Source organism: Passer domesticus, chromosome 34 (genome assembly GCF_036417665.1).
Source record: "Passer domesticus isolate bPasDom1 chromosome 34, bPasDom1.hap1, whole genome shotgun sequence".
In the NCBI taxonomy this organism is placed as follows: domain Eukaryota; kingdom Metazoa; phylum Chordata; class Aves; order Passeriformes; family Passeridae; genus Passer; species Passer domesticus.
The window spans coordinates 1025141-1049760 of NC_087507.1; the positions used below are offsets into that span (position 1 = coordinate 1025141).

Genomic DNA, 24620 nt, shown 5'->3' on the forward strand with positions numbered 1-24620 from the left:
CATCGCAGTGTCACATCCCCGGGGCCGTGTCCCCAGTGTCACATCCTCGGTGTCACAGCCCAGTGCCACATCGTGGTGTCACATCCTTGGTGTCACATCCCTGGGCCGTGTCCCCAGTGTCACATCCTTGGTGTCACATCGCAGTGTCACATCCCTGGGCCGTGTCCCCAGTGTCACATCCTTGGTGTCACATCCTTGGTGTCACATCCCTGGGGCCGTGTCCCCAATGTCACATCCTGTGTCACTTCCCTGGTGCCACATCCTTGGTGTCGCATCGTGGTGCCACATCCCAGTGTCACTTCCCTGGTGTCACTTCCCCTGGTGCCACATCCTTGGTGCCACATCCTTGGTGCCACATCCTTGGTGTCACATCCCAGTGTCACATCCCTGGGATTGGGCCCTGCGATGTCACACCCATGACGTGTCCGTGTCCCCGGGCCACCACTCCGTGTCCTTCAGCGCCATGTCCCCATTGTCACAGCCTGGGGACATCTCTGTCCTGTGTCACTTCCCGGTGCCATCGTGGTGCCACCTCTGTCCCTGTGTCACTTCCCGGTGCCATCCCTTTGCCACATTCTGGTGCCATCCTCCATCCTGTGTCACATCCCAGTGTCCCCCGTGTCACTTCCTGGTGCCACCTCCGTCCTGTGCCATCCTGGTGCCATCTCTGTTCTGTGTCCTGTGTCACCTCCCGGTGTCATCTCCATCCTGTGTCCCCGTGTCACGTACTGGTGCCATCCCCGTGTCACGTTCCAGTGCCACCCCCATGTCACATTCCAGTGCCATCCCTGTGTCACGTCCTGGTGCCATCCCCGTGTCACGTTCCAGTGCCATCCCCGTGTCACATCCCGGTGCCATCCCCGTGTCACGTTCCGGTGCCATCCCCGTGTCACATCCCGGTGCCATCCCCGTGTCACGTTCCAGTGCCATCCCCGTGTCACATCCCGGTGCCATCCCTGTGTCACGTTCCGGTGCCATCCCCGTGTCACATCCCGGTGCCATCCTGTGTCACGTTCGGTGCCATCCCGTGTCACATCCCGGTGCCATTTCTGTGCCATCCTTCCGTGTCCCCTCGCTGTCACATGCCCGTGCTGGCTCTCCACACTGTCCCCCTGTGCCACGTTCCTGCGCCATCTCTGTGTCCCCCGAGTGCCATCTCTGTGTACGTCCCCACGTCCTGGTGCCACCTCCGTGTCCCCTCAATGTCCCCTCGGGGCCGAGTGTCACATCCCCAGGCCCCGGTGTCACCCCTGTGTCATCATCCCCCAGCCATGCCCATGTCCCTGCGCCACCTCCCAGAGTGTCACCTCCGCGTGTGACATCCAGAGTGCCACACCCTCAGTGCCACCTCCCCGTCCTGTCCCCACACAGGACCTGGTGGGAAACTGAGGCATGGCCAGGGGGACACAGAGGGGACAGGCTGGGGACACCCCCGCCTTGGCAAGATGGGGACAGTGGGAGGGGACAGCTGGGATGGCAGGGACAGGCTGGGACACGCTGGGGACACTCCAGGCCAGGCGGGGGCTGTGGTGGCCGTGGCAGTGTCACCATCACGCTGGGTGTCACAGGAGCGGTGGCACAGGGAGGAGTCGTGAGCAGGTGGCAGAGGTGTCACCACCCCTAGTGGGTGTCACAGGTGTCCCTGTCACAGGGGGGTGGCCCAGCTGTCCCTGTGCCGGGTGGTGCCCCAGGGCTGTCCTGGTTGTCCCCGAGGTGTCCCTGCTGTCCCTGGTGTCACAGGGGATGTCCCGGCTGTCCCCGGTGTCCCCTGCCGGGCGTGGCGGCGCCGGGCAGTGTCCCAGGGCTGTCCCCGCTGTCCCTGTCCCGGAGGTGGCCCGGCTGTCCCCGGGGTGTCCCGGCTGTCCCCGGTGTCCCCTGCCGGGCGTGGCGGCGCCGGGCGGGCGCTACCTGGTGAAGAAGGGCAGGTGGTGGCCCAGGCCACCCCCCCGGGCGCGGGGGACTCTGTCCGGGCCATCACGTCCTTGAACCAGGTGGCCACGTCCACCTCGAGCGTCTCGTAGCGCTTGATGAAGGTGTGCTCCTGTGGGGACAGGGGACATGGGGACATCGGGCACAGCAGGGACATGGGGCACAGCAGGGACATGGGGCACACTAGGGGCAACAGGGACAGCAGGGACATGGGGACATCGGGGACAGCAGGGACATGGGGCACAGCAGGGACATGGGGGACACTAGGGGCAATGGGGACAGGGGACACTAGGGGCAACGGGGACAGCAGGGACATGGGGACATCGGGGACAGCAGGGACACGGGGGACACTAGGGGCAATGGGGACACGGGACATGGGGACATGGGGCACAGCAGGGACATGGGGCACAGCAGGGACATGGGGGACACTAGGGGCAATGGGGACAGGGGACATGGGACATCGGGGACAGCAGGGACACGGGGGACACTAGGGGCAATGGGGACAGGGGACATGGGACATCAGGCACAGCAGGGACATGGGGACATCAGGGGCAATGGGGACAGGGGACATGGGGACATTGGGGACAGCAGGGACATGGGGACATCGGGGACAGCAGGGACACTGGGAGATACGAGGACAAGGGGACAGCAGTGGACATGGAGGACAAAGCTTGGGGACACGGGGATGGAGCACTGAGGGTGAGGGTTTGGGGACAAGGTGGGGACGGGGGCACAGGACACGGATGTGGCCTCGGGGACACAGGGACATGGGACACAGCTGCAGACACGTAGGGGAGGTGACAGGGACTTGGGGACCCCCAAGGATGGTGGCACGGTGCGCGTGCCCCCAGAGGTGACACCACAGCCCTTGGGGACACAGGGGACAGGGAGGGGGTGGCCGTGGCTGTGGTGACAGCCGTGATGGGGAGGTGTCCCCAGGGACATGAGTGACAGGAGAGAGATGTGACAGGGGAAGAGACAGATGTGATGGGACAGGTGGCAGGTATGACAGGTGACAATGACAGGTGACAAGTGTGACAGTGACACTGACAGGTGTGACAGGTGATGGGGACAGTGACAGATGACAGTGACAAGTGACAGGTAACAGGTGTGACAATGACAGGTGTGATAAGTGACAGTGACGGGTGACAGGTGTGACAGTGACGGGTGACGGTGACAGGTGACAGGTGTGACAGTGACGGGTGACAGGTGTGACAGTGACGGGTGACAGTGACGGGTGACAGGTGTGACAGTGACGGGTGACAGGTGTGACAGTGACGGGTGACGGTGACAGGTGACAGGTGTGACAGTGACGGGTGACAGGTGTGACAGTGACGGGTGACAGTGACGGGTGACAGGTGTGACAGTGACGGGTGACAGGTGTGACAGTGACGGGTGACAGTGACGGGTGACAGGTGTGGCAGTCACAGGTGACAGTGACGGGTGACAGTGACGGATGACAGTGACGGGTGACAGGTGTGACAGTGACGGGTGACGGTGACGGGTGACAGGTGTGGCAGTCACAGGTGACAGTGACGGGTGACAGGTGTGGCAGTCACAGGTGCCGCTCACCAGTAACTTGTTGTACTTTGGTCTCTTCCTGTGGTCCTTGGTGAGGCTGGGGGAGGGGATGGGGGGGATGAGCATCTTTAGGACCCTCAGGCCACGTCCCCATGTCCCCCCCTGTCCCCAGTGTCCCTCTCCTGTCCCCCCCTGTATCCTTGTCCCCCCTGTCCCCCCCGTCCCCTCTGTCCCGTGTCCCCACCAGTCCCTGACGAAGGCCTGGAGCTCCCCAGAGAAGGGGGGTGGCATCTTGGGGACCCCTGGGGCTGTGTCCCCTCCATGTCCCCTGTACCCGCTGTGTGTCCCCTGTGTCCCCATATCCCCTGTGTGTCCCTGGTGTTCCCATGTCCTCTGTGTCCCTGATGTCCCCACGTGTCCCCATGTCCCTGTGTCCCCTGTGTTTCCCATGTCTCCCCATGTCCCCTGCGTGCCCACTGACATCCCCAGTGTGTCCTCACGTCCCTTAAGTGTTTCCCACATGTCCCCCGTGTCTGCTGTGTCCCCATGGTGTCCCCCATGTTCCCATGTCCCCTCATGTCCCCAGTGTGTCCCTGTGTCCCCTGTATGTCCCCACGTGTCGTGTCTCCCATGTGCCCTGTGTCCCCATGTCCCCATGGTATCCCCCATGTCCCCGTGGTACCCATGTCCTCCGTGTCCCCAATGTCCCTGTGTCTCCCCATGTCCCTCCCATGTCCCCGTGTCCCCCATGTCCCTGTGTCCCCAATGTCCCTGTGTCCCCCCATGTCCCCCCCCATGTCCCCGTGTCCCCACGTCCCTCCCATGTCCCCGTGTCCCCAATGTCCCTGTGTCCCCCCAGGTCCCCGTGTCTCCCCATGTCCCCATGTCCCTCCCATGTCCCCGTGTCCCCAATGTCCCCATGTCCCCACCAGTCTCGGACGAAGGCCTGGAAGTCCCCGGAGAAGCCCATGGCCGGGGGCAGCAGGGGCGGGTCCTCCTGCAGCACCTTGGTCAGCACCTCGAAATCCGTCTTGCAGTTCTGGTACGGGAACTGCCCCGTGGCCAGCTCCACCTGGGGACACAGGGGGTGACACAGGGGTGACACAGGTGTGACAGGTGTGACACACACAGGGACAGCAGTCCTGGTACGGGAACTGCCCCGTGGCCAGCTCCACCTGGGGACACAGGTGACACAGGTGTGACACAGGTGTGACAGGTGTGACACACACAGGGGACAGCAGTTCTGGTACGGGAACTGCCCCGTGGCCAGCTCCACCTGGGGACACAGGGGTGACACAGGGGTGACACAGGTGTGACAGGTGTGACAAGGACAGCAGTTCTGGTACGGGAACTGCCCCGTGGCCAGCTCCACCTGGGGACACAGGGGTGACACAGGTGTGACAGGTGTGACACACAGGGACAGCAGTTCTGGCACGGGAACTGCCCCGTGGCCAGCTCCACCTGGGGACACAGGGGTGACACAGGGACAGGTGTGACACAGGGACAGGTGGACACCTGTGACACAGGTGTAATGGTGTGACACAGATGTGACACAAGTGTGGCATGTGTGACAGGGGCAGGTGTGACAGGTGTGACGCACACAGGTGACAGGTGTTGGTAGGGGGATGTGGCACTGCAGGGCTGAGGTGGCACCGTGGGGACACGCTGAGAACCCAGAGGTGGTTTGGGCCAACCTGGGGACACTGTGGGGGGGTTGGGGACACTTTGGGGACAGCTGGGAAGGTTGGGGATGCTCTGGGGACAGCTGGGTGACATTTGGGGACCCTGGGTGACATTTGGGGATGCTGGGGACCTTGGATGACATTTGGGGACCCTGGGGTGACATTCAGGGATGCTGAGGACCCTGGGCTGACATTTGGGGACCCTGGGGTGACACTGGGGGATGCTGGGGACCCTGGGGGACACTGTGGGGACCGTGGGGTGACATGTGGGGACCCGGGGTGACGCTGGGGGCACTGTGGGGACCCTGGGTGACGCTGGGGGCACTGTGGGGACCCTGGGTGACATGTGGGGACCCTGGGGACGCCGCGGGGCGCGCAGGCTCACCAGGGAGATGCCGAGGCTCCAGACGTCGGCGCGGATGTCGTAGTCGGGCTTGGTGGGGTCGGGGGGGTCGATGCGCTCGGGCTGGGGGAGGGGCGGCGTTGGGGGCAGGGCAGGGCCCCGGAGCCCCAAACCCCAAAGCTGGGAACCCCAAACCCCAAACCTGGGAACCCCCAAACACCCAGAACCCCAAAGCTGGGAACCCCAAACCCCAAACCTGGGAACCCCCAAACACCCAAAACCCCAAACCTGGGAACCGCCAAACCTGGGAACCCCAAACCTGGGAACTCCAAACCCCCAAAACTGGGAACCCCCAAACACCCAGAACCCCAAAGCTGGGAACCCCCAAACCCCAAAGCTGGGAACCCCCAAACACCCCAAACCCCAAATCTGGGAACCCAAAACCCCCAAACCTGGGTAGGACACTAAAATCCTGGGCACCCCCAAACACCCAGAGCCCCACACCTGGGGGGATCCCCCAAACCCGAGGGGATCCCTGACACCCCCAAACCTGGGGGGACCCCCCAACAGCCCCATCCCAGACCTGGGGTGCAGCCCCCTCCCCCCACCCTGGGGACCCAACCCCCCCTGATCCCCCCCAAAGGCTCACTCCGGGGCTGGGCTGTGTCCCCATGTCCCCAATGTCCCTACTGCTCCCAATCCCCTCACCACCACACAGACCACACCCCCCCCATGCTCTGGGGGATGTCCCCGACGTCCCCAATGCCCCCCTCAATGTCCCCATGTCCCCTCACCCCCATGTAGGCCACACAACCCGCGCTCTGGGGATGTCCCCAATGTCCCCAGTGTCCCAGGGGACGTCCCCAGTGTCCCAGGGGATGTCCCCAATGTCCCCAGTGTCCCAGGGGACGTCCCCAGTGTCCCAGAGGATGTCCCCAATGTCCCCAGTGTCCCAGGGGACGTCCCCAGTGTCCTAGAGGATGTCCCCAATGTCCCCAGTGTCCCCGTGTCCCCTCACCGCCATGTAGGCCGCACACCCCGCGCTCTGGGGGCTGTCCCAGTGTCCCAGGGGATGTCTCCAATGTCCCAGGGGATGTTCCCAATGTCCCAGAGGATGTCCCCATGTCCCCAGTGTCCGAGGGGACGTCCCAGGGGATGTCCCCAGCGTCCCAGGGGATGTCCCCATGTCCCCTCACCGCCATGTAGGCCGCACACCCCGCGCTCTGGGGATGTCCCCAATGTCCCCAGTGTCCCAGGGGATGTCCCAGGGGATGTCCCCAGTGTCCCAGGAGATGTCCCCAATGTCCCCAGTGTCCCAGGGGATGTCCCCAATGTCCCCAGTGTCCCAGGGGATGTCCCCACTGTCCCAGGGGATGTCCCCAGTGTCCCCGTGTCCCCTCACCGCCATGTAGGCCGCACACCCCGCGCTCTGGGGGATGTCCCCAGTGTCCCAGGGGATGTCCCCAATGTCCCCAGTGTCCCAGGGGATGTCCCCAATGTCCCCAGTGTCCCCGTGTCCCCTCACCGCCATGTAGGCCGCACACCCCGCGCTCTGGGGGATGTCCCCAGTGTCCCAGGGGATGTCCCCAATGTCCCAGGGGATGTCCCCAATGTCCCCGTGTCCCCTCACTGCCATGTAGACCGCACACCCCGCGCTCTGGGGATGTCCCCACTGTCCCAGGGGATGTCCCCAGTGTCCCCAGTGTCCCAGGGGATGTCCCCAGTGTCCCCGTGTCCCCTCACCGCCATGTAGGCCGCACACCCCGCGCTCTGGGGATGTCCCCAGTGTCCCCGTGTCCCCTCACCGCCATGTAGGCTGCACACCCCGCGCTCTGGGGATGTCCCCAATGTCCCAGGGGATGTCCCCAATGTCCCAGGGGATGTCCCCAGTGTCCCCGTGTCCCCTCACCGCCATGTAGGCCGCACACCCCGCGCTCTGGGGATGTCCCCACTGTCCCAGGGGATGTCCCCAGTGTCCCAGGGGATGTCCCCAGTGTCCCCGTGTCCCCTCACCGCCATGTAGGCCGCACACCCCGCGCTCCGGGTCTTGGCCTTGGAGTCCACCAGGCGGCCGCTGATGCCGAAGTCGCAGAGCTTGACCTGGCCCCGCTCGTCCAGCAGGATGTTGGAGGGTTTGACGTCCCTGTGGATCACCCCGTGCTTCTCCTTCAGGTACAGCAGCGCCTTCACGATCTGCAGCACAGGGATTGTCCCCCGTGTCACCTCTGTGCCACCCTGTGCCACCATCACCCTGCCCAGACCCCCGAGACCCCCTGACTGTCCCCAGTGTCCCCTGTGGGTCACCCCCTGCTTCTCCTTCAGGTACAGCAGCGCCTTCACGATCTGCAGGACAGTCCCATGTCACCTCTGTGCCACCTCTGTGTCACCCACACCGCTCACTGTCACTGCCACCCTGCCCAGGACACTCCTGTCCCCCTGTGGGTCACCCCGTGCTTCCTCTTCAGGTGCAGCAGCGCCTTCGCCATCTGTGGGGACAGCAGTGACCGTCCCCAGGTGTCACCTCTGTGCCACCACCACCCTGCTCACTGTCACTGTCACTCTGCCCACTCGGGAATGGGGCGCTGGATCCTGGGGACCCCCCGCCTGTCCCCACTGTCCCCAACGCTCCTGGCATCCCCAGTGTCCCTCACCATCACCACCATCTTGCCCAGAATGCCAGGACCCCCTGCCTGTCCCCAATGTCCCCAGCACCCCTGGTGTCCCCAGTGTCCCCTCACTGCCACTGACATCTTGCCCAGAACCCCAGAGCCACCCTGCGTGTCCCCCATGTCCCCGTTGTCCTCAATATCCCCACTGTCCCAGTGTCCCCCATGTCCCCAGTGCCCTCAATTCCCCCAATGTGTCCCCTGCCCCCATTGTCCCAAATCTCCCTAATGTCCCCAAGGCTCCAGGTGTCCCCAGTGTCCCACTGTCACTCACTGCCACCACCTTGCCCAGAACCCCAGAGCCACCCTGCTGTCCCCAGTGTCCCCGCTGTCACTCACTGCCACCATCTTGCCCAGAACCCCAGAGCCACCCTGCTGTCCCCAGTGTCCCACTGTCACTCACTGCCACCGTCATCTTGCCCAGAACCCCAGAGCCACCCTGCTGTCCCCAGTGTCCCACTGTCACTCACTGCCACCGTCATCTTGCCCAGAACCCCAGAGCCACCCTGCTGTCCCCAGTGTCCCACTGTCACTCACTGCCACCATCTTGCCCAGAACCCCAGAGCCACCCTGCTGTCCCCAGTGTCCCCGCTGTCACTCACTGCCACCATCTTGCCCAGAACCCCAGAGCCACCCTGCTGTCCCCAGTGTCCCCGCTGTCACTCACTGCCACCATCTTGCCCAGAACCCCAGAGCCACCCTGCTGTCCCCAGTGTCCCCGCTGTCACTCACTGCCACCATCTTGCCCAGAACCCCAGAGCCACCCTGCTGTCCCCAGTGTCCCACTGTCACTCACTGCCACCGTCATCTTGCCCAGGATGCGCTCGGGGATGGGGCCCTGGATTCGCTTCTTGAGCTTCTCGGCGCAGGTGCCCATGAGCTCCATGGCGATGAACACGTCGGTCTGGGAGAGAGCGGCGTTACTGGGGGCACTGGGGGCACTGGGGGGCACTGGGAGGGCACTGAGGGGACTGGGTGTATGGGAGCACTGGGGGCACTGGCTGTACTGGGAGTGCATTGGGACTGGGGCACTGGGTGGACTGGGAGGGCACTGGGGGGCACTGGGTGTACTGGGAGCACTGGGGGGCACTGGGAGCACTGGAGGGCACTGAGGGGCACTGGGAGCACTGGGGGGCACTGGGAGCACTGGAGGGCACTGAGGGGCACTGGGAGCACTGGGGGGCACTGGGAGGCACTGGGAGGGCACTGGGTGTACTGGGGGGCATTGGGAGGGGACTGGGTGTACTGGGAACACTATGGGGCACTAAGAGGGCACTGGGTGTACTGGGAGCACTGGGAGCACATTGGGATGGACTGGGGGCACTGGGAGCACTGGGTGTACTGCGAGCACTGAGAGCACATTGGGATGGACTGGGGGCACTGGGAGCACTGGCAGGGCTGGCACAGTACTGGGATGGACTGGGAGCACTGGGTTTACTGGGAGGGCACTGGAGGCCCTGGGAACACCGGGAGCGCTGAGAGAGCACCAGCACCTCTGGGATGTACTGGGAGCACTGGAGAGCCTGGGAGAGCACTGGAAGGGCACTGGGATTTACTGGGGGCACTCGGAGGGCACTGAGGGGACTATGGATGGATCCAGGCACCCCCAACCCTCCAGGTGTGCCCAGGTGCCCCCCCCGGTGCCCATGTTGGTGATGAAGGTGCCGAAGCACTGCACGATGTAGGGGTGCCCATAACCCCAGGTGCCCCCAGGTGCCCCCCCAGGTGCTCACGTTGGTGATGAAGGTGCCGAAGCACTGCACGATGTAGGGGTGCCCATAACCCCAGGCCCCCCCAGGTGCCCCAGGTGCTCTCAGGTGCCCCCCAGGTGCCCAGGTGCCCTCCAGGTGCTCACGTTGGTGATGAAGGTGCCGAAGCACTGCACGATGTAGGGGTGCCCATTACCCCAGGTGCCCCCAGGTGCCCCCCCAGGTGCCCAGGTGCCCCCCAGGTGCTCACGTTGGTGATGAAGGTGCCGAAGCACTGCACGATGTAGGGGCAGTCGTGGCTCTTGAGCACCACGTCCAGGTCCATCAGGATGCGCTTGTTCTCCTCGCGGTTCCCCGAGCGCCGCATTTGCTGCGGAGGGACACGGGTGTCATGGGGAGGGGACACAGGTGTCACTGACAGTCACAGGTGTCACCGGGGGGCACAGGTGTCATGGGGAGGGGACACAGGTGTCACTGACAGTCACAGGTGTCACCAGGGGGCACAGGTGTCATGGGGGGTGCAGGTGTCACTGACAGTCACAGGTGTCACCGGGGGGCACAGGTGTCACTGAGAGTCACAGGTGTCACCAGGGGGCACAGGTGTCATGGGGGACACAGGTGTCACTGAGAGTCACAGGTGTCACCGGGGGGCACAGGTGTCATGGGGAGGGGACACAGGTGTCACTGACAGTCACAGGTGTCACCGGGGGGCACAGGTGTCACTGGGGGGCACAGGTGTCACTGAGAGTCACAGGTGTCACACCAGGGGTCACAGGTGTCATGGGGATGGGACACAGGTGTCACCGGGGGGCACAGGTGTCACACCAGGGGTCACAGGTGTCATGGGGGGCACAGGTGTCACTGAGAGTCACAGGTGTCACCGGGGGTCACAGGTGTCACCGGGGGGCACAGGTGTCACTGAGAGTCACAGGTGTCACCGGGGGGCACAGGTGTCATGGGGAGGGGACACAGGTGTCACTGGGGGGCACAGGTGTCATGGGGAGGAGGCACAGGTGTCACCAGTGTCACGCCGGGGGTCACAGGTGTCACCAGGGGGCACAGGTGTCACACCAGGGGTCACAGGTGTCATGGGGGGTGCAGGTGTCACTGAGAGTCACAGGTGTCACCGGGGGGCACAGGTGTCACCAGGGGGCACAGGTGTCATGGGGGGTGCAGGTGTCACTGACAGTCACAGGTGTCACACCAGGGGTCACAGGTGTCACCGGGGGGGCACAGGTGTCACCAGGGGGCACAGGTGTCATGGGGGGTGCAGGTGTCACTGACAGTCACAGGTGTCACACCAGGGGTCACAGGTGTCACCGGGGGGCACAGGTGTCACTGAGAGTCACAGGTGTCACCGGGGGGCACAGGTGTCACACCAGGGGTCACAGGTGTCACTGGGGATCACAGGTGTCATGGGGGGGGTGTCACAAGTCCCACAGGTGTCACCAGAGCGCACAGGTGTCACCGGGGGTCACAAGCCCCACAGATGTCCCCAGGGGATCACAGGTGTCACAGGTATCACCAGTGTCACTGGGTATCAGAGGTGTCACGGGTGTCACAGGGGGTCACAGATGTCCCCAGGGGGTCACAGGTGTCACGGGTGTCCCCGGGGGTGCCCACCTTGACGGCGATGACGTGGCCGGTCTTGCGGAAGCGCATCTTCCACACCTGCCCGCAGGTGCCGCTGCCGATCTCGCCCAGGTTCTCCAGGTCGTTGATCTCCGCCTGGTACCGCTGGGGACAGGGGGGTCAGGGTCCACCTGGGCCCCCACGGCCAGGTAACACCCCCAGTCCTCAGCTGTGTCCCCTAGAGCCAGGTAACCCCCCCACAGTCGGGTAACCCCCCCTGACTCACCTGGACCCTTCACCCTGCCCACGTGTTCCCCCCAGCCAGGTACCCCCTGACTCACCTGTCCTCCCTGACTCACCTGTCCCCCCACGGTCAGGTACCCCAGACTCACCTGTCCCCCCCAGACTCACCTGTCCCCCCACGGTCAGGTACCCCTGACTCACCTGTCCCCCCACGGTCAGGTACCCCGTCTGTTTCATGATCTCCTGCAGCTTCTGGTCGATCTCAATGCTAGGAGGGGAACAGGAGAGTTCAGCCAATCAGCTCAAGGCATGGGGAGAGCCCAGCCAATCAGCTCAGAGCGTGGGGAAAGCTCAGCCAATCAGCTCAGGGCACTAGGAGAGGCACTGCCCAATCAACTCAGGAGAAAGCCCAATCAATCACAAGAAGAGCCCGGCCAATCAGCTCAGAGTATGGGGAAAGCTCAGCCAATCAGGTCAGGGCAACAGGAGAACTCAGCCAATCATCTCAGGGCATGGGGAAAGCCTGGCCAATCAGCACACAGGGAATCACAGCTCTGGCCAATCACAGGACAGGAAATCCCACCTGCCTGGCCAATCAGCACCCAGGGAGCTCTCCCACTGCTGGCCAATGAGCACACAGCTCTCCTGCCCACCAGGCCAATCAGCAACGGGGATCCTCTGAACCATCAACCAATCAGCAGCTGATTGCTCTGCTCCAGCCAATCACTGCTTGAGATCATCCCAAAGAGAGTGGTCTCATTCCTGGCCAATGAGAACACACCACTCCCCGAGCTCTGGCCAGTCAGGGCCGACAAGCCCTCAGAGCAGCAGCCAATCAGCACCGCAGGCTCTGAACACCTGACCAACCACTGCGCAAAGCCTCCTGCCCAGCCAATCAGAACACACGGTCCCACTGGATCTCTGGCCAATCAGAGCACAGGATCTCCCTAGACTCTCTGGCCAATCAGAGCACAAGATCTTCCTGGAAACTCCGACCAATCACCAGCTGCAGACTCCTGTCCATCCAGCCAATCAGCACAAGCCTCCTCCTTGGCCAATCAACTCACGTTATCTCCCTGGAGTTCTACCCAATCACAGCACAGAATCCTGCCCGAGCTCTGGCCAATCAGGGCACAGGATCTCTGGCCAATCAGAGCACAGGATCCCCCCAAAGCCTCTGGCCAACCAGGTCACAGGCTGTTCCCCTAGCCAATAGAAGCATGGGATCCTCTGTGGGCCAATCAGAGCACAGGATCTCCCCATAACTCTGGCCAATCATAGCACAGGGTCCACACAGAGCTCTAGCCAATCAGGAAGTGCGACCCTCCTCTGGCCAATGTGAGCCTGGGATCCCTCCAGGCTGTTGGCCAATCAGGGCACAGGATTCCCCTGGACTTCCATTCAATCAAGCTTTGATTCTCATGAAGCTCAAGCCAATCAGAGCACAGGATCTCCCCAAACCTCCAACCAATCAGGGCACAGAATCTCCTAAACCTCAGGCCAACCAGGGCACAGGATCCCCCAGCCCTTCTGGCCAATCAGCACCCAGGCTCTCCTGCATCAGCCAATCAGCACCCAGGGTCTACCCCATTGGCCAATCAGCTCCCAGGGTCTACCTCATTGGCCAATCAGCTCCCAGGCTCTCCCGCATCAGCCAATCAGCACCCAGGCTTTCCCCAGTCAGCCAATCCGTACCCAGGGCCTCCCCCACTGGCCAATCAGCGCCCCGGCTCTCCCCATCAGCCAACAAGCTCCCAGGCTCTCCCGCATCAGCCAATCAACACCCAGGCTTTCCCCAATCAGCCAATCAGCACACAGGTTCTCTCCCATTGGCCAATCAGCTCCCAGGCTCTCCCCCAGCAGCCAATCAGGGCTCGGGGGCGTGTCCTCACCTCTCCAGGCTGCGCGGCACCAGGAAGGGGGGCGGGGGCAGCCCCAGCATCTGCCGGGGCCGGGGGGGAGGCGCGGGCTGGGGGCTCTCGGGGGTCCCCCCCCGGCCCCCCTCGCTCACCAGGGGCAGCTGCAGGGCTGGGGGGGAGAGCAGAGTCAGTGACCCCCCAGAAAACAGGGAGAGAACCCCAAAAACAGGAAGAACCCCAAAAACAAGAACCTCAAAAACCAGGGAGAACCCCAAAAATAGGGAGAACCCCAAAAATGGAGAACCCCAAAAAAGGGGAGAGAAACCTCAATATAGGGAGAGACAGAACCCTAAAAATGGGGCACAGAACCCCAAAAATGGAGAATCCAAAACAAGGGTAATAAATGCCAAAAATGAGAACCCCAAAATGGAGAACCCAAACAAAGGGGAAATAATACCAAAAATGGGGAGAGAACACCATAAATGGAGAACGCAAAAAAGGGAAGAAAACCTCAAAGATGGACAAGAACCTCAAAAATGAGGAGAGAACCCCAAAAATGGAAAACTCAAAAAAGGGCACAGAAACCTAAAAATGGGGAGAGAACCCCAAAAATAGAGAACCCAAAAAATGGGAGAGAAACCTAAAAATGGGGAAAGAACAGCAAAGATGGTGGGAGACAAAACCCCAAAACTTGGGTAGAGAACTAAAAAACGGAGGAGAAAGCCTCAAAACAGGGAGAGAACCTAAAATTTGTGAGAGAACCCCAAACATAGGGAGAGAATCCTATGGGGGCAGGAGGATCAGGTGCCACAAAAAAGGGGGGAGAACCCCAAAAATGGGGGGGAGACACAGCAGGGACCCCAACATCCAAGTGGGGGGAGAGGAAAACTGGTCGGGAACCCCAAAACCAGGATGGGGGGAAGAAAAAAAACCCCACCAGGAACCTCAAAATTGGGGTGAAGGGAAAAAGCAACCGGTCAGGAACCCCAAAACTCAGGAGAGACTTGTCAGGAATGTAAAAATACGGAACGGTTGTGTCAGGAACCCCAAAAACGATGGGGGATGGGTCAGAGCCCCAAAAATGGGAGAAAAAACATCAGGACCCCAAAAATAGGGTGAGAAATTCATCAAAACCCCCAAATTGGTGGGGGGGAGGTCAGATCCCCATAAACTGGAGGGGCAGAGACAGCCCCCAATTTTTTCCTTTTTTCTCCTCATTTTGGAGTTTCCTGCCTCGTTTTCCCAATTCTTGCCCCATTTTCCCCCTCCCTTTCCCTTTTTCCTGAAATTCTCCCCAATTTTTCCTCATTTCCCCCATTCTTGCCCTATTTCTCTACCCCCCCATTTTCTACCATTCCTGCCCCACTTTTCCTCATTTTTCCCCGTGTTTTCCCATTTCCTACTTCCCCCAATTTTTCCCATTTTTGCCCCACTTTTTCCCTTTCCCATCCCATTTCCCCCTCCCCCCAATATTCCCCATTCCCAGCCCCCCTCCATCCCCATTTTTCCCCATTTCCCCTCAATTTCCTCTCCATTTTCCCCAGTTTCCTCCATTTAGCCCAATTTTTACCCATTCTCATCCTTTTTCCCCACATTTTTTCCCATTTCTGCCCCATTTCCCCCAACTTTCCCACCCATTTTTCTTAAATTTTCCCCATTTCCCCCGCCATTTTCCCTGTTTTTCCCAATTTTACCCCAAATTTGCCACCCATTTCTCCCCATTTCCTTGACTTTTCCCCCATTTCCCCAATTTCCCCAAGTTTTTCCCCATTTCCCCCTGGTTTTCCCCCAATTTTACCCATTCTCCCCCATTTTTCCCAATTCCCCCCCACCCATTTTCCCCCCATTTCCCCGTTTTTCCCCAATTTCCTCCTATTTTTCAAAAATTTCACCCATTCCCCCCCCCTTTTCCCCCATTCCCTGTTTTTCCTTATTTCCCCTCATTTTTTTCCAATTTGCCTAATTTCCCCCCCCTTTTCCCATTTCCCCCTGATTTCCCCCAAATTTTCCCCAATTCACCCATTTTTCCCCAATTTTTCCCAATTTTCTCCCATTTTTCCTATTCCCCCCCAATTTTTCCCATTTCCCCCATTTTTCCCCCTTCCCCCCATTTTCCCCCAACTTTCCCTGTTTTTTCCCATTTTTCTCCCATTTCCCCCCAGTTTTTCCCCATTTCCCCCAATTCCTCCCCAATTTCCCCTCATTTCCCCTGGTTCTTCCCAATTTTCTCCCATTCCCCCCCATTTTTCCCAATTCCCCCATTTTTCCCCATATTTCCCCCCCAATTTCCACCCATTTTTCCCAATTTCCCCCATTTCCTCCCAATTTCCCCCATTTCCCCCCATTTTTTTTCCCATTTTTCCCAATTCCCCCCAGTTTTTCCCCATTTCCCCCATTTTCCCCATTTCCACCCAATTCCCCCCATTCTTCCCAATTCCCCCCTCAATTCCCCCCATTTTTTCCCCAATTCCCCCCATTTTTTCCCCAATTCCCCCCATTTTTTTCCCGTTTTTTTCCATTTTTCCCAATTCCCCCCATTTTTTCTCAATTTCCCCCCCAATTCCCCCCATTTTTTCCCATTTTTTTCCCATTTTTCCCCAATTCCCCCCATTTTTTTCCCATTTTTCCCCAATTCCCCCCATTTTTCCCCATTTCCCCCCCAATTACCCCAATTTTTCCCAATTTCCCCCCATTTTTCCCAATTCCCCCCTCAATTCCCCCCATTTTTCCCATTTCCTCCCAATTCCCCCCATTTTTCCCAATTTCCCCCCATTTTTTCCCCATTTCCCCCCAATTCCCCCCATTTTTCCCAATTCCCCCCTCAATTCCCCCCATTTTTTCCCCAATTCCCCCCATTTTTTTCCCGTTTTTTTCCATTTTTCCCAATTCCCCCCATTTTTTCTCAATTTCCCCCCCAATTTCCCCCCATTTTTCCCCCAATTTCCCCTATTTTTCCCAATTCCCCCCATTTTTTCCCATTTTTTCCCATTTTTCCCAATTCCCCCCATTTTTCCCCATTTCCCCCCCATTTTCCCCATTTCCCCAATTCCCTCCATTTTCCCCCATATTTCCCCCCCAATTCCCCCCATTTTTCCCATTTCCTCCCAATTCCCCCATTTTTTCCCCAATTCCCCCCATTTTTTCCCGTTTTTTTTCCATTTTTCCCAATTCCCCCCATTTTTCCCATTTCCCCCCTCAATTCCCCCCATTTTTTCCCCAATTCCCCCCATTTTTTCCCCGTTTTTTCCCATTTTCCCCATTTCCCCCCCAATTTCCCCCATTTTTCCCAATTCCCCCCATTTTTTTCCCATTTCCTCCCAATTCCCCCCATTTTTCCCCCAATTCCCCCCATTTTTCCCCCATTTTTTCCCATTTTTCCCCATTTTTCCCATTTCCCCCCGTTTTCCCCCCATTTTCCCCGTCCCGAGCGGCCGCATGCTGCACGGGGCCGGGGGGGCACTCCATGCCACAGCCAGGGGGGAGGGGACACAGGGGGGCATTCGGGGGGGGAGGGGGCATTCCGGGGTGGGGGAGGGGCAAAGAAACTGCTGGGGGGGTTAATGGGGGGAGGGGGTCCCCAAATCTGGGGGGGGGGGGGGAGGGGTAAAGATGCTCCAAAGGGGAAACTGAGGCACGGGGGGGGGAGGGGTTAAATGGGGAGGGGTCCCCAGTTTGGGGAGGGGGAGGGGTAAAGCTGCCACGAGGGGGAAACTGAGGCACGGGGGGGGTTAAATGGGGAGGGGTCCCCAGTTTGGGGGGGGGGAGGGGAGGTACCTGCTCGCTGGGACGGAGCGGGGGCGGGGCTAAGGGTGATGACGATGACTGGAGATGGGGGAGGGGCGGGGGGAAAATAAAAAATGGGGGGGAAAGAACAAAAAAATAAAAAAAAAAAAGGAACAAAACAGAAAGAAAAAGAGAAAAATTAAAAAGGGAAGGATTGGGGGTGGGGGCGTTAATAAAACGGGGGCAGGAATTATGCAAATTAGGGGAAAAAACTTAAATTGGGAGGGAAAATTAACTTAAATTGCAGGAATTCATTTCAATTGGGAAGCAGAAATTAATTGAAATTGGGGAAAATGAACTTAAATTGTGGGTGGAAATCAATTTAAATCGGGTGGATTAATTGAAATTGGGGCTCAGAAATGAATTTAAATTGGGGGAAATAATTTAAATTGGGGGCAAAAATGGATTGAAATTGGGAAAATAATTTAAATTTGGGGCAAAAATGAATTTAAGTTTGGGGAAATAAAGTTAAAATTGGAAGCAGAAATTAATTTAAGTTGAAGAAGAAAAATTATTTTAAATTGAGAAAAGTAAATTTAAATTAAAACTTACACAGAAATTAATTTAAATTGTGGGGAAATTAATTTAAAAGGGGGGAAGAAATTAATTCAAATTGGGGGCAGAAATGTAAATTGTCTTCAACTGGAAAAAAAAGAATTTAAACTGAGAGAACCAAAAATGAACTTCAATTAGGGAATTAATTAAATTGGGGGGATGAGCTTTAATCAGGGGGAGCAGAAATGAATTTAAACTGGGAGAAAATGAAACTGAGCTGAAGTTGGAGGGACAGGAATGAAATGGGGGGACAAAAATTTAAATAAAATTTAAATAAAAATGAAATTAAATTGGTGACGGGACAGAGATGAGCCTGGGAGGGACAGAGGGAAACTCAGAGGGAAAAATAACTTTGGGGGCAAAGAAATGAATTTAAATTGGGGGAAATCACATTAAATTGGGGGGAGAGGAATGAATTTGGGGGGAAATCGAAATTTGGGGGGATTAATTTAAATCTGGGGGACAAAAATCAGCTTAAATTTGAAAGGGGGGAGGGGGAAAATGGGAAGGGGAGGGGGGGCTGCTCCCCCCAGCCTGGAAAATCCCCCAAAAATCCCCCAAATTTGCTGGGAATGATCCCAGGGGGGTCCTACCTGCAGGGGGATCCTCGAGGTGACAACTGGGGGGAAACCCCCAAAAATCCCATTCCAGCCCCCCCCAGAGCCCCCCAAAAAACCCCAAAATCCCTTCCCAACCCCCCAAATCCCCCAGCCCCGAAACCAGCCAGGACTGCCCTGAACCACCCCAAAGCTGCCCCAAAATGTCCCTAAACTGCCCCAAAACTGCCCCAAAATGTCCCTAAACTGCCCCAAACACCCCAAAGCTGCCCCAAAATGTCCCTACACTGCCCCAAATACCCCAAAACTGCCCCAAAATGTCCCTAAACTGCCCCAAAATGTCCCTACACTGCCCCAAACACCCCAAAACTGCCCCAAAATGTCCCTACACTGCCCCAAACACCCCAAAACTGCCCCAAAATGTCCCTACACTGCCCCAAATATCCCAAAACTGCCCCAAAATGGCCCTCAAGTGCCCCAAATACCCCAAAATATCCTAAAACGGCCCCAAAATGTCCCTACACTGCCCCAAATACCCCAAAATGTCCCTACACTGCCCCAAACACCCCAAAGCTGCCCCAAAATGTCCCTAAACTGCCCCAAAACTGCCCCAAAATGTCCCAAAACTGCCCCAAAATGTCCCAAAACTGCCCCAAAATGTCCCTAAACTGCCCCAAAATGTCCCTAAACTGCCCCAAACACCCCAAAACTGCCCCAAAATGTCCCTACACTGCCCCAAAACTGCCCCAAATACCCCAAAACGGCCCCAAAATGTCCCTGAAGTGCCCCAAATACCCCAAAATATCCTAAAATGGCTTCAAAATGTCCCTAGAATGTCCCAAATATCCCAAAACTGCCCCAAAATGTCCCTAAACTGCCCCAAAACTGCCCCAAAATGTCCCTAAACTGCCCTAAATACCCCAAAATATCCCAAAACTGCCCCAAAATGTCCCTAAACTGCCCCAAAACTGCCCCAAAATGTCCCTAAACTGCCCCAAATACCCCAAAATATCCTAAAACTGCCCCAAAATGTCCCTAAACTGCCCCAAATATCCCAAAACTGCCCCAAAATGTTCCCAAACCACCCCAAAATGTCCCTCAAGTGCACCAAACATCCCAAAATATCCCTAAACCACCCCAAAACTGCCCCAAAAAGTCCCTAGAATGTCCCAAATATCCTAAAACGGCCCCAAAATGTCCCTAAACTGCCCCAAAACTGCCCCAAAACTTCCCCAAAATGTTCCCAAACCACCCCAAAAGTGCCCCAAAAAGACCCTCAACTGTCCCTAAGGTGCCCCAAACCCCACAAAAACGACCCCAAATACCCCAAGACAGCCTCAAACTGCCCTCCAATCACCCTCAATTGCCCCAAACACCTCAAAATGTTCCTAAATCCTCCTGAAAGGCCCCAAATTGTCCTTGAAACCGTAAAACAGCCTCGGATCCCCCCCAGAGCCCCCCCAAACACCCCAAAATGTCCCTAAAGTGCCCCAAAATGGCCCCAAACAGCCCCAAAATGTCCCTAAACTGCCCCCAAAACCCCAAAATGGCCCCAAACAGCCCCAAAATGTTCACAAACCACCCCAAAACAACCCCAAAGTGTCCTCAAACAGCCCCAAAACCACCTCCAAATGTCCCCGAACCCCAAAAGTGCCCCCAGCACCCCAAACCACCCAGAACTGCCCCAAAACGCTCCCAAACCCCTAAAACTGCCCCAAAATGTCCCTAGACTGCCCTAAGCACCCCAAATCTGCCCCCGACACCCCAGAATGGCCCCAAACGCCCCAAAACAGCCTCGGAGGTCTCCTAAAACCACCCCGGCCCCACAAACGGCCCCAAAACGTTCCTGAAGTGCCCCCAACACCCCAAACCCGCCCCGGACACCCCAAACCCGCCCCGGACACCCCAAACCTGCCTCAAACACCCCAAACCTGCCCCGGACACCCCAAACCTGCCCCGGACACCCCAAACCTGCCCCGGGCACCCCAAACCTGCCCCGGACATCCCAAACCTGCCCTAAACACCCCAAACCTGCCCCGGACACCCCAAACCTGCCCTAAACACCCCAGACAACCTAAACCTGCCCCCAAACGTTCCTAAACTGCCCCCAACACCCCAAACCCGCCCCGGACACCCCAAATTTGCCCCGAATGTCCTAAATTTGTCCCAAACCTGCCCCAAACACCCCACATTTCTTCCAAACACCCCAAACCTGCCCCGGACACCCCAGACCTGCCCCAAACACCCCAAACCTGCCCCGGACACCCCAAACCTGCCTCAAACACCCCAAACCTGCCCCGGACACCCCAAACCTGCCTCAAACACCCCAAACCTGCCCCGGACACCCCAAACCTGCCCCGGACACCCCAAACCTGCCTCAAACACCCCAAACCTGCCCCGGGCACCCCAAACTTGACCCAAACACCCCAGACCTGCCCCGGGCACCCCAAACTTGACCCAAACACCCCAGACCTGCCCCGGGCACCCCAGACCTGCCCCGGACACCCCAAACCTGCCCCGGACACCCCAAACCTGCCCCGGACATCCCAAATTTGCCCCGAACACCCCCAAATTTACCCCAGACCTGCCCCGGACACCCCAAACCTGCCCCGAACACCCCAAATTTACCCCAAACCTGCCCCGGACACCCCAGACCTGCCCCGGACGCCCCAGCCCCGCCTCCCCCCCCTAAAGCGCCCCCTCCCCCGCTCCCCTCCCCCCCAGCCCCGCTCTCCCCTCACGGCCCCGCTCCCCTCCCCTCCCCCCCCCCCAGCGCGGCCTCCCCGCGGCCGCCCCGCCCCCCCCCGCCGCTCCCGCCGCCCCCCGGCCCCGCTCACTGGGGCGGGCGCGGGCGGGGCCGATGTCGAGGTTGAGGTCGATTCTCCGCCGCGCCTCGCGGTTCTCCTGCTTCAGCTTCGCCTCCAGCCGCGACAGCTTCTGCTCCAGCGAGGACGCCGCCATCTTCCCTCCCCGCGTCGCGCATGCGCGGGGCCTTCAAGGGGCGGGGCTTGGCGCCCCCGCCGGCCGCCGTACGGAGGGAGGGAGCGGAGGGCGCCGCCATCTTCCCGCCGGAGACCGTAATGCGCATGCGCCCAAGCAAGAGTTGTGGACTGGAGCGGTGAGTGCCGCCATCTTTCCTCGGGACGCGTAATACGCATGCGCACAGCGCGGTGTTGTGGATTCGATCCATGGGCGCCGCCATCTTCGCCTCGAGAGCCATTACTGCGCATGCGCGCGACGACAGGAGGCCGTTGGGTGCCTCAGCCCTGCTGTGGATGGGGCAGAGCTGAAGGGAGGACAAGGAGGGGTTTGGGTTCCTTTGGCCGCCGTGGAAACGCGGGTGACGGGGTGGGGAGAGCGCCGGCGGCTTTGTGGCCGCGCTGCCCGCTTACGGAAAGAGGGAACACGGACGCCGCCATCTTCGCCAGGGAACAGCCATTGCGCACGCGCGCAGCAGAGGGACTTTGGGCCTGTCCGGCCGCCGTAGGGGGACACGGAATGGGGCGATCCTATATAAACGTTTATGGGCCCTTACGGGCATGTGGGGGCAGCTGGGAGTTGTTTAGGGGTCCTGTGGGTCGGACGGGCCGTTGGGGGCCGAGGATGTGTCAGAGCGGCTCGAAACACATTGGGAGCATTGGGGCATTTGTGGCTTTAGCGGCGTCTGAGGCTGTCCTGGGGCAGTTTGGGCTGGTTTGGGGGCAGTTGCTGCTCCTTTGGCGAAGCCTGAGGCTGTTCTGGGGCTGTTTGGGCAGTTTGGGCGTCCTGAGGCTGTTCTGGAGCAGTTTGCGGCAGTTTAGGGGAGCTGAGGCTGTTCGGGGTGGGTGTTTGGGGCAGTTTAGGGGAGCTGAGGCTGTTCGGGGTGGGTGTTTGGGGCAGTTTAGGGGAGCTGAGGCTGTTCGGGGTGGGTGTTTGGGGCAGTTTAGAGGAGCTGAGGCTGTTCGGGGTGGGTGTTTGGGGCAGTTTAGGGGAGCTGAGGCTGTTCGGGGTGGGTGTTTGGGGCAGTTTAGGGGAGCTGAGGCTGTTCGGGGTGGGTGTTTGGGGCAGTTTAGGGGAGCTGAGGCTGTTCGGGGTGGGTGTTTGGGGCAGTTTAGGGGAGCTGAGGCTGTTCGGGGGGTGTTTGGGGCAGTTTAGAGGAGCTGAGGCTGTTCGGGGGGTGTTTGGGGCAGTTTAGGGGAGCTGAGGCTGTTCGGGGGGTGTTTCTTGGGGTTGTTGGGAGGAGCTGAGGCCGTTTTTCAGCCTTGTTTATGGAGCGCGGCTTTTGGGCCCTGCCGGCCGCCGTAGGGGGCGTGGCATCTCCGGCTGCTGGATGGCGCATGCGCAGAGGAGGGCGCGATACAGCACAGCGGCGGAAGGAGCGGCTCCCTGCGGTGCCTGGCGCCCCCTGCCGGACGGGAGGGTCAGCGCATGCGCAGCACCCTCCCCCCCGGGGGTCCCCAAATGCCCCCCGTGGCCCCCCCATCCCACCCCAGCCCCTTTTGGGGGGGCTCTAAGGCGGGAGCTCCCCCCGAGGCTGGGGACCCCTCCAAAAGCCCCGAACCCCGAGATCTTGTGGTGATTTTATTTCATTTTCCGTTTTTATTTAAAAAAACCCAAAACGAGCCAGGCCCGGGGAAGGGGGGGGCACAGACTGCGGGGGGGTTCGGGGGCTCCCCCCTCGTGGCCAAGGGGTGGGGGGGCCGCACCCCAATTTGGGGGGGGGGCACGGGCTGGGGAAGGTTAAAACATCTCCGGGCAGAGCCCCCCAACCCCCTCCCCCCGCGTAAAAATCCCCCCCAAGAAAAGGGGGATCCCCTAAAAAGGGGGCTCCCTCAAGGAGGGGTGACCCCGCCCCCAGGGGCCCCCCAAAACTGGGGTGACCCCACGAGGAGCGGGGTGTCCCCACTCCCAGTGCTCCCCAGAGAGAGGAGACCCCCAAAAGAGAGGGGTGACCCCCTCAGAGTGTGGGATCCCCCCAAAAGAGGGGTGACCCCCCCAAAAAGAGAGGGGAGGACCCCTCCAAAGAGAAGTGACCCCCCTGAAAGAGGGGTCCCCAAGGAGACGCCCCCCAAATCAAGGGTGAGACCCCCCCAAAAGAGGGGTGTCCCCCCCCCCAAAAGAGAGACCCCTCAAAGAGGGGTGGGAGCCCCAAAATAGGGGTGGGACCCCCAAAGAAAGATGGGACCCCCCCCAAAACAGAGATGAGACCCCCTCAAAGCGAGGTGGGACCCCCTCAAATGAGAGCAGGACCCCCCCCAAAATTAGAGGTGGGACCCTAAAGAGAGGCGAGACCCCCCTGAATAGGGATGAGACTGCCCCAAAGAGAGGTGGGGCCCCCCAAAGAGAGGTGGGGCCCCCCCAAGAGAGGTGGGACCCCCCAAACAGAGGTGGGGCCCCCCAAAAAGGGGTGGGACCCCCACAGCCACCCCCCAAAGTCTCTGTGTGCAGCAGCGGGGGGAGGGAGGAGCCCTCCTGGATCCCGGGGTGTCCCCGCGGGTCTGGGGGTCCCCCGCGGGTCTGGGGGTGTCCCCGCGGGTCCGGGGGGGGTCTCTCAGGCCGGGAAGGGCTCCGGGGGGGGCTCCTCGTCCTGGAAGTGGCTGCGCTGCAGCAGCTTCACGTGGTACTCGTAGATCTTGAGCGCGGGGCCCAGGCGGATGGAGAGCCCCGTGAGCACGTCGGCCCTCTGCATCAGCAGCAGCGACTTGCCGTCGATCTCCTGGGGACATTGGGGACATGGGGACAGTGAGGGACATGGGGACAGCCATGGGGACAGGGGACAGTCACAGGGACAGCCATGGGGGACAGGGGACAGTGAGGGACACGGGGACAGTCACGGGGACAGCCAGGGGACAGAAGCTAGAGCAGCCCCGGGCGATGGAGGAGGGTGGGGTGGGCTATCTGTGGGGGAAATGGCATCTGGGGACACCTGCAGGGACAAAGAGACACGGGGACAATGGGGGGACAGCCATGGCGAGGGGGACACCTGGGGGACAGGGGATGGAGCCCGGGGTGACACGGGGAGGGTGGAGGTAGGAGGTGTGGTCAGGGGCACTGGGGACACCCAGGGACAGGGGGGACACCCCAGTGGGGACACCCCAGGGACAAGGGGGACACGGGGACAGGGGGACACCCCAGTGGGGACACCCCAGGGACAAGGGGGACAGGGGGACACCCCAGTGGGGACACCCCAGGGAAAAGGGGGACACGGGGACAGGGGGACAC

General features: G+C 59.9%; 1 protein-coding gene across 1 annotated transcript; it reads right to left on the bottom strand.

The window, feature by feature from the left end:
• Positions 1–1772: 1772 nt before the first annotated feature.
• Positions 1773–21410, bottom strand: MAP2K7 (mitogen-activated protein kinase kinase 7). Its single transcript, XM_064402050.1, is given in 13 exon segments — positions 1773–1936; positions 1939–2041; positions 3502–3547; positions 4380–4522; positions 5518–5598; positions 7489–7668; positions 8938–9045; positions 10101–10220; positions 11474–11587; positions 11867–11933; positions 13558–13693; positions 17299–17346; positions 21257–21410. Coding segments are annotated over 13 exon segments (1302 nt in total). The 5' UTR covers positions 21381–21410; the 3' UTR covers positions 1773–1904.
• Positions 21411–24620: the final 3210 nt, after the last annotated feature.